Here is a 9,523-nt window from a genome sequence, read left to right on the forward strand (position 1 = left end):
ACAGATAAGACAGCAGCAACCAAGATGTCAATGAAAGCCTGGACCTTAGTTTTAACCCAGAAAACCCATAATCCCAGCAGATCCAACTTTTTTTGAGTGCCTAGAGGGCCCCCATAAGGCTATCCAATGTCTCCGCAAGCTGCGAAATCAAGGGCCGAGATCTTGACAAATTCAAGATTTATCATCTTGGCATCTTGTCATCCGATCTTGGCCGAGATTCACAAACGATGCATCGCAACTTCATCTCTCTGACATCCTCCACAAAATCCAATCCATACAAGTTCTAAAAAGTGTGGGGGCCAATACACACCTCGACAAACTCCAGTCACAACTGTAAATAAGTTAGAGATGGAATCACCACATCTCACAGCACTCTCAGGACCAGAGTATAGTTCAGAAATCAGATTGATGAGCTTTTTTTTTTCGCACCAATCGAAGACCAAGAATTCTCCAGAGGGCATCACGATTCACTGAATCAAATGCTTTATGGAGGTCAACATAGGCTGCGAGCAGCCCCCATTGAAACTCTCTCCTGTGTTTGGTGGGGACCTGAAGAGCAAGGATACAGTCAATCTTTGACTTCTCTGGTGTAAATCCCGACTGCTCTTGGCGCTGGTGCTCAAGCACATGATGGTAAAGCCTATCAAGAATTATCCAAGGAAAAACTTTGCCTGGCACTGAGAGCAGCGTCACCCCTCAGTAGTAACTGCAGTCATGGCGATCACCCTTCCCTTTCCAGAGAGGGACAACATGACTCCTCTTCCAGTCAGATGGGATGATGCCTGTGTTCCAAACAAAGCACAGAACTGCATGCAATAACACAGGTACAACATTTCCACCAGACTTAAGAAGTTCAGTATGGATGCCACAGATCTGAGGAGCTTCACCCCATTTTCCATTGGTTCACCACAGCCTGTGTTTCCACAAACGAAGGCAGTTCACAGTTGATTGGGAGGTCAGCAATTGAAATAATAACACCCCTGACGTCCAACTCAACAGCTCGTGGGTCAGCGTGGTACAGCCTCTCAAAATAACTGGCTCAGCTTCACTTCAGACTCCTCTGTCAAGAGCACACCACCCTCTGCTCTTACAGCAGTACACCATGCAACAGGCTTGGAGGAACGCAATGCACAACTTCCTCTCTAAGGAGGACAAGAATCAATTGACCAGAGGTGATGCTCTACCCCCTTTCACAGATTCCTGTCACATAGGCATGCTTGTCCACCCTCTGTGAACATACAGCTTTATGTCTCAACTCCCTGAACTGCTCAGCTCTGCCAATGAGCCTGGCCCTGCGAGTCTGGTCAATGGTCAGCGTGGTACACCCATGTCCCTTGGAAGACAAAGTTGCTCTTCACCTGACAGTGGAGTCCACAACCATCACTAGCAACATTAATAATGGTCATCTTGGAGGCACTCCACAACTCTTCAGCACTCCTTGAAACACACAAAACCCCCAAATCCCCACTAAACCTGTTCACAAACTATTCAGCGACCCTCTCATCCTTGAGCTTGCCGACATCCAGCCGAGGCTGGGATGGTACCATTCTCCCTGATTTGAGCTGCAACTTCAGAGTTGCTACCACAAGCCTGTGGTGGATATTGAGGAACTGAGCACTCTGGTAGACCCTGCAGTTCTGGATCATCCTCCAGGGAACATCAACGAGCACATGGTCATTCTCGTTTGCCACACCGCCAGTGTTGGAATACCAAGTCTGGCGATGAGCCTCTGGGTGTTCAAACCATGAACCAGCCACCCTAAGTTCATGACTTCTTGCAAAGTCAAGGAACTTGGTGCTATTCTGCTTTACAGTTCCAGACCCAAGGGGACTATCACAATGTCTCATAACCCTCCCTATCAGTGGCATTCGATGCATTGAAAATCCCCCAAGACAAGAAGAGTATCTCGCCTGGGGCACTGATCAACCACAGACTTGAGCGCAGCATTGAATGCATCCTTCACAGTGAGATCACTCACCCTAGTCAGAGCATATACAGAGACCAGGGAAATCACACCCAAGGAGTGACAAATCATCACTCATAAAACACTCATTGACCAATTGTTATCTCAATTATCATTGGAGTCAGCTTATTTGACACATCGACAGCAACTCCTTGGGCATGGTAACCATCAGAGCGACCAGACAGATGGTAGGTGTAACCACCCACCATGATCTCGCCACTGTCCGGGCTCTGAACCTCAGAGAGTGCTGCAATATTGATGTTCACATGCTGGAGCTCAGATGATGGTAGACACAGGTGACTATCCTCTCTGAGAGTGGGGACATTGCAGGCATGCAACCAAAGGGACCTCCTCAAGTTAACCTGAGGAGACCGCTGTAGGGTGGACGACACCTCATCTCCACCCTGACACACACCATTACAACCTGAACTGAGGAAGTTTACCCTGTGCTTTTCCTCCTATCATCAATGAATGGGGGTCCCGTAGGTTTTGCCCTCATCCCATCATCCGGTGAGCTGCCTTGCGAAGAGCAGCTGCACAGGAGGTTCTCCCATGAAATGGGTTTTTTGTTTAATTTGTGTTTTTGCTGTGTTTTACAGAATGAAGTGTTTTACAGTGGCCAGAGTGCAAATCCTACGACCAACCTCCTGGAAAGAAGTAACCCAACTGCAGGAGTACGTCCACAGACACAGGGGGGCACTCGATATGGATGGCTGTTGGCTCACAAGTTCCTCCACTCTTTGACAGGTTATCTTTTTTATCCTGCTGGGTATCCATATCCTTACACCCTCCTCATCAGGAAACATAGCGGGGGAGACGGTTTAGTGTCACCGACAACCCGACCATGACGCAGGTTAGTACAGGTTTATATGGTACCTGGAGCAAGTCACAGATCTGATCTGGCCTGACCTGACAGTAACCCTTTAAAATTACCCTTTAGAATTCCCATCGAGCAATGCTCTTCTTTCAAGCAGCGCTTTTATTGTGGAGATTATGCAGGTTTGCTATTATTTCTGACTATTTCCTCTTGAAATTGTGACGAGTTTCTGTTAAGTCGGTGACAGCATGACAGTGGAGCAGAAAGTGTTACATATTCCGGTTTCGACATGGGAACACTCGTTTGTTTTTATGAGCAGTCGGAGGATGAGAGTGAAGATGGGAAAGCTTTGGAAGGGGGAGGTTGAGGCTTTGGGGGTGGGTTGAGGACTTTTGGTAGGGGGGGAGGGGGTTGAAGGCTTGGGAGTGGGGAGAGGATCTATGACTTCCAGTTTGGAGGGGAAGGGTGAGGACTTGGGGTTGGGGGAGGGGGGGGAGAGAGAGATAGCAAAAATGGGACAGAGTTGAGAGGGGAAGTTGAGATGCTGAGGCTTTTTTGTTGAGTAGTTGTCAGAGTTGTATATGTGAGTTTATTCATAGTAACAATGTAATTGTGTGTGTGTGTGGTCACTGTTGGTGAGGGTGGGTGGTGACACAATGACCCTATGGGTAATGTTCTCTTCTACATTAAATACAGTACGTAGATAACTTTATGGCTTGATTCACTCTTACAGCCTACATCTCTCATGCTTTGAATCTGTACAGAAAAGGAAATCCTTTGTCATCATGCCCTTGCCTTGCCGCTGCTCTGAACAAACTGCTTGTGTTTGATCATTGTTACGAGGATAAAGTACTGTGCTTATAGATCAACCAGCTGTTCTATTCTATCTCCCCACCTCAGTTTTGTGACAGGCATTCAATACATCTTACGAGACATTGAATCGGGGTGGGTGGTTCTTTCCTATCTTCAAAATAAAATGAAATGGCAAGTGGAAAATAATGGAAGTGCCAAATATTTATTTGTGAAGAAGGAACCTCACTCATGCTTCTGAAAAAAATTGTCTATACGGTATTTGTATTTTCCTATAATCTCTAGCACACTGCTGGTGTCTGTGGTGCAAGTGTTAACTCGCCATTAGATAGGGGTGTGCCATAACAGGAAGTCTCGCGACGAGTGATTGGTAGTGGCCCAAAAGCCCTGTGACATTTAAAGAAAGTGATTATATCTCCATAGCTTCCTACCATGCATATTTTGAAGGATTCATTCATCCAACGTTCCTAAAATATACAAATTGTTTAATTTATAAAAGCAGTGTGTCAAAATGTATTGCCATGTCACTTCTTTTTAGTTGTGGATTCTTTTCAACAAAATGGCATTCCCACAAGTCACTCACCTCTCCAGGGTGTACAAGAGATGCTCATGCCTTTGGCTGGTCTTTGCAAGCTCATTATAATGATCCAGCAATACCTGACGCAAATGCCCTCTCTCGGTCATCGGATCATCAGGAATACATTCTGAGTCCTGAAGCTGGCCACGTAGATGTTCCAACTGGGCCATGCTTTGTTTGGCACGGAGCAATGCTTCCTGCTCTTTCTCCTGTTGCCTGTTAGCAGAAGCATAATCATCAAGTGAGAGAAGCATATTTTCAGGACTCACTTCAGATGGGATGAAAATAAGTTTTCTACAACTGTATTTCGAATGCAGAGTTTGAGCCTTGTGGAAGAACTGCAGATTACATATCTAGAGCGATTTTAGGATCAGACAAGGAGAGAATGGGAGCTGGGAAGAATAGTCTAGACTCGAGAGGTATGCACACTAGCCTCTGAGCTGTCTCGCCTGAGTTTGACTATGACCCAGCTATCAATTGTCATCCTGGTGTTTCACAAGCAGGGCAATTCATAAATGTGTGTGTGCCGTTGCTCGGGTGAATGTTAAACTGGACATTCCATCTGCCGACATTAGTCGGTGGATGTTAAATATCCTAGGGTGTCCTTCACTTTGAGTCGGCAAGATATCACCGGCAACCTGAACAAATTACAAATTCCTGCTCTAACTTACAGGGGACACTTCATCAGCGGCACAGCTGCACCCCAGCAAATGATGCTGTGCACAGCCATGTGCTGCATACAAAAGAAGAAAAAGGAAAGGCAGAGGAAAGAAGTAAAGCAGAGGGGGGGGGGGGGGAGGCAAAATATAACAAACGAGAGAACAGGACACAAGTTGGCCTTCCAACCGACGAAAAAGGGCTTTCCAAAAGTCCAACTGGTATTTTTTGTTAGAAGCTGGCATCCATGCTTGATGTGTGTTCAAGATCTTACTCTACAACAAAAGGGTGGATGCCAGGCTCAAAATCGCATTTTCTTCAGACGTTGTGGTCAGTTTTGACCACAGGTGAAAAAACTGAACATTTTTCAAAAAAGTTTTATTACAATCAGGGTGACAAGGGCTTTCCAGAACTGTGACATATGTGGACATAGCAGTATATTTAAGTACTTTGTTGAAGGTTTGGAATTACATGATAACTAGCAGAGTACCCTCCTGACGGCCCATCTTGTCCCAAGCATGCAACACGTTCTTCTGACACGTACCTTTATTTGTGGCAGTGTATTGGCAACTGACTGTCTCAATCGCTCCCAAAATGAATTTTTAAAAGCCGGCACGGAACTCCGAGGGAAACAGTTCATCAGCAAAGGACAACAGTGAGCGGAAGCACACGCTCCAGGATCATGATATCCGTGCATTAATTTGAAGTGCAAGGCAAAGCAGGCGAGCAACTGCAGATCAATAGATTGCAAGTTTTGACATGGGGCACAAGCAGCCAGTTTCGTCAAAAACGGTCTGCCAAGAACACCACGAGTGGGATACCGTCGTGGAGTTGCAGTGTACAAACCACTAATCACAGGTGGCAATGCAAGGTTGTGAGTCCAGTAGTGCAAAGAGCACAGGCAAAGGACCACCGAGCAGTTAAGTGGAGAAATGCGATATGGTCAGATGAATAATCCTTCACCAGGTTATCCAGATGTCACGACCTCCTCAGATGACAGATCTGTACCGAATGGAGCATGGGTATTTATGGAATATTCTGGAATGACACCTGAGGCAGAATTTTCCACCTCCATCGAACAGATGTGAGTTTATTGACTTTCTCGTCGAAGAATGGTGTCGCATCCCTCCTGCAGAATCAAAGACGCTGGTGAACCACAGCAAATACGGGCCGTACTGGCCGCATGTGGTGGCCGAACGCCCTATTAAGTGGCGTTACATTGGTGTTTACATTTTTTTGTCCTCTACCCATAGATTAAATGTTGATTAAAAAGTGAAAAAGTCATTTTTGACCACATATGATCAAAACTGACCACGAAGTCACAAAATATGCAAATATGAGCTTGGCTTCCACCCCTATGTCGTTCAGCATGGTATTTTCCACCTCCAGCATGGTTGTCAGCTTCCAACAAAAATGTCATGTGAAGTAAAGTTTGACCTTGGCCAGCCGATTACACAAGGATGAGGCAATACAAAGGGGAATGAACAGTGATATTAACGTTGACTCACGAGTCGAAGAAAGATGGACATTTGATATTCTTATTTTGGGTTTTTTGTGTCTTTAAATGGGGTGGATGGAGGAGAGAGAGAGGGAGAGCGAGGGAAATAGGAATGTTCTGAGAGGTGAAAAAGGATAATATTGTTAAATAAGCACGACCGCGAGATGGAGCTGCAGAGTCGGCTCGACCGATCGCCCGGAATTTAGATCGTACCTTTTCGGAAAACTCCGGAAAAGTACGGATCCCTTATCGGACCGTGAAGGGTCAATATTTCCACCACGTGGTACAGGGTTATTTGCCAATCTTCAAAATACCTAGAGCTCCACGTGGTGATTTACCGAGTCTCCACACCCTCGATGGCACCTGTACGGAACGAGCCGCTTAGCATACTCGAACCGTGTGCGATCCGAGCGGTTTATCGCCGAGATCCATCGGTCCAAATTTCCCATTACAGTGGCAACAGCCTGGCTAATTTCCTTACACGCAGCGTATTAAACCAATAGAAGAAAGACAAAAACGAAATGATACATTTAACACATGGGTATATTTATTTAACAATACTAATTTGGGAACGAGGGAAGCATGCAAGAGCAGAGTTAAACCGATCAAAAGAAATGCACGTATGTACAGCACGGCACTTATACAATTTCCTACTTAACTGACTGGCGCCATGAACACACATACGCACACACCCAAAAGAATCGGACCAAAATGGTCTTTATTGAGGCCTGTCTCAGACCTGTCCGCCTCGTGCGGTCTTCAAGGACCAGGTCCTCGGGGCAGAACTGGACCCCCGGCACGATCCAGACGATCCAGGCGATCCAGACGCCCTCATGACCAGCTCCAGGCGAGCCGATGTCGGCAGGGCGAAGGCTGGCAGGAGAAGACCCTCCGTGGCACTGACCACTCCGTGCCAAACGCTTTCGCACTCCAACACCTTGCGCGCAGATGCTCACTTCTTGCCAGAACTCTCAGAACCAGAACCAGAACCCGTGCCAGACCCCGAACGTGCAGACTGCGCCTATAATTATACCCCTCTCTTCAGAGGGGGGGGGGGACGCCTCCTCGTGACCCTCCCTCTCTCACTGGCGGGTTTTGGCACACAAGTTGCTCTTCGTCTCTCTCACTGGCCAAAATGGGTGGCAAGCTCCTTGATTGGCCCGGGGGCGTGGTGACGTCATGCGGAGCCCTTTCCTCCTGTCACGGGATCTGATTGGCTGGGACCGAACATGCTATCCGGCCAGGGCGGAGCCAGCCTGAGGTGCTTAGCCTCCTGGTTGGACAAGGAGGCCCGCCCCTGCCCTTCTGGGCGGAGTCTCGATCTGAGGTGACGAGGTCCCTGGTTGGACAAGGAGGCCCACCCCTGCCCTTCTGGGCGGAGTCTCGATCTGAGGTGAAGGAAATCTCCGCCCCCGTATGTGATAAGACACATGCAGACAATAGTGTCGAGCAGATTGAGGGGAAGATGACGCTGGCATTGATGGTGTAAAAATGAACGAAAAGAAAACCTGACTATTAAAATAACTCCACAGCGCAGGAACATTTAATTACCCATTAGACTCGGGCCAGGACCCTAACTGGCAACATGCACTTACCGATATAACTGATTTATCGGACCTGTATGTTAAATGCTGTAAACTTCCAAATCCGTAACAATTTATCGGCACATATGAAAAGGTCAAGACGGTTTTACACTGCTGTTGCCACACAGTGATGAACCACATGCACAAAAAAAAAATGTCCCAGTTTTATGGTAAAGATACACATGGGACAACCAGAACGGCGCTCGGTAGAGCACATACCTCTGGCAGGATGAACAGTTTACATTTTGTATCCTACTGATAGGCCGGATCCACATCTGGACATTAACCAAAATCGAATCGGCTTGTTCCTGTCACATCCCAAACTCCTCCACCAAGTTTTGGAATAATCCGTCCACAACTTTTTGAGAAACCGTGCTCGATATCGTTTTTGGCCCAATCTCTCAATGGTGAAGAATCACGAAAATTCTCGTGTCCGGATACGTATCTTCACCAAAATCGAATCAAATCAGTTCATCCCTGTCACAGATCCTACCTGTCCATCAAGTTTTGTCCAAATTCATCCCCAACTTTGAGAGATATTCTGCTCTCAGGCAAACAGATGGACAGACAGACAAACAAACAATGGAAAAAGACTCCGCACACCTTCGGTGGTGGAGATAATTAACAGCACAAGTTACAATGTGTGTGTGTGTGTGTGTGTGTGTGTGTGTGTGTGTGTGTGTGTGTGTGTGTGTGTGTGTGTGTGTGTGTGTGTGTGTGTGTGTGTGTGTGTGTGTGCGCGCACTTGTTTGTCATGCTACTTTTCCTCCAGTTCTGGGCTGATTAGATACAGACTTGCCATAGAGGATCAGCATGACCCCAGGTGATGTTTCAGGGTGTTTTTATCTCTGCCCGTGGTCTTGGGAGTGGAGGGTGAAGGGTGGGGGCAGGCAGGATACAAATTCTCCATGTAAATGTGTATCGTGTAGCACCACCTCCAGGTGGGGGAGGGTATTACAAGACCCATCATTTACAGTTCAGTCTTCCTGTCCCCATGTTTTCCAGTGCAGTGAGGTGTTTTGAATTACCATCAGCAGGTATGTTGTTGCTTCATGCATGTAACCCGGATGTTTTTTTGCCAATACACCGCCCAAATAAAGGAATGTGTCAGAAGAACGTGTTGCATGCGTGGAACAAGATCGCTGGTAGGGTGGGTACTCTGCTCATATAGACAATGACACCAATTTGGAAAACACTCCATAGCTGGAGATCCTTATCTTGGGGCACAATTTATCACGTCTACCAGGACTGACAATTGTTTTCCTCAGAAATTTATCAAAACAAAGAATGTAGCAGAGTCGGCAAAGTCTTCCCTTTAATTGTTCTTATTAGTGTTGATATCCTTTTCATAAGTGTGGGTGAGCAGTATTTGTGGAATTGAAACACTCTGTGCAATATATTCCCTTCACATATTGCTGTTGCTCCCCTGCAAGAACCCACGTGATATGGGCCTGGTATAGGAGAGTGTACTTTGCTTTCAGATGTATGGTAAAATCCTCTGTGATCTCTCCACTTTCCTTCAGCTGGAAGACAAAAGCAGCAAGTTTTGTGACAAAGGCTGATATATTTGGTTAAGAATATGCACATAGACAACATTTCAAAGAACAAACCATTTATT

At 46.6% G+C, this 9,523-nt stretch overlaps 1 protein-coding gene across 5 annotated transcripts in view; it reads right to left on the bottom strand.

The window, feature by feature from the left end:
- The window catches only part of CCDC146 (coiled-coil domain containing 146), a 100,867-nt gene that overhangs the window by 88,223 nt on the left and 3,121 nt on the right, over window positions 1–9,523 (bottom strand). For all 5 annotated transcript variants that reach the window (XR_015062667.1, XM_085899511.1, XM_085899513.1 and 2 more), the window contains exons 3-4: window positions 9,346–9,428; window positions 4,174–4,383 (exon numbers count right to left, since the gene is read on the bottom strand). Coding sequence is in view for 4 of the 5 variants with exons in the window: in XM_085899511.1 (XP_085755637.1) it covers window positions 4,174–4,383; window positions 9,346–9,428 (293 nt within the window). In the remaining variant the exon portion in view is untranslated. The remainder of the gene's footprint in view (window positions 1–4,173; window positions 4,384–9,345; window positions 9,429–9,523) is intronic.

Source organism: Eptatretus burgeri, chromosome 10, assembly GCF_056783735.1.
Source record: "Eptatretus burgeri isolate ZD-2024b chromosome 10, Ebu_testis_v1, whole genome shotgun sequence".
Taxonomy (NCBI): domain Eukaryota; kingdom Metazoa; phylum Chordata; class Myxini; order Myxiniformes; family Myxinidae; genus Eptatretus; species Eptatretus burgeri.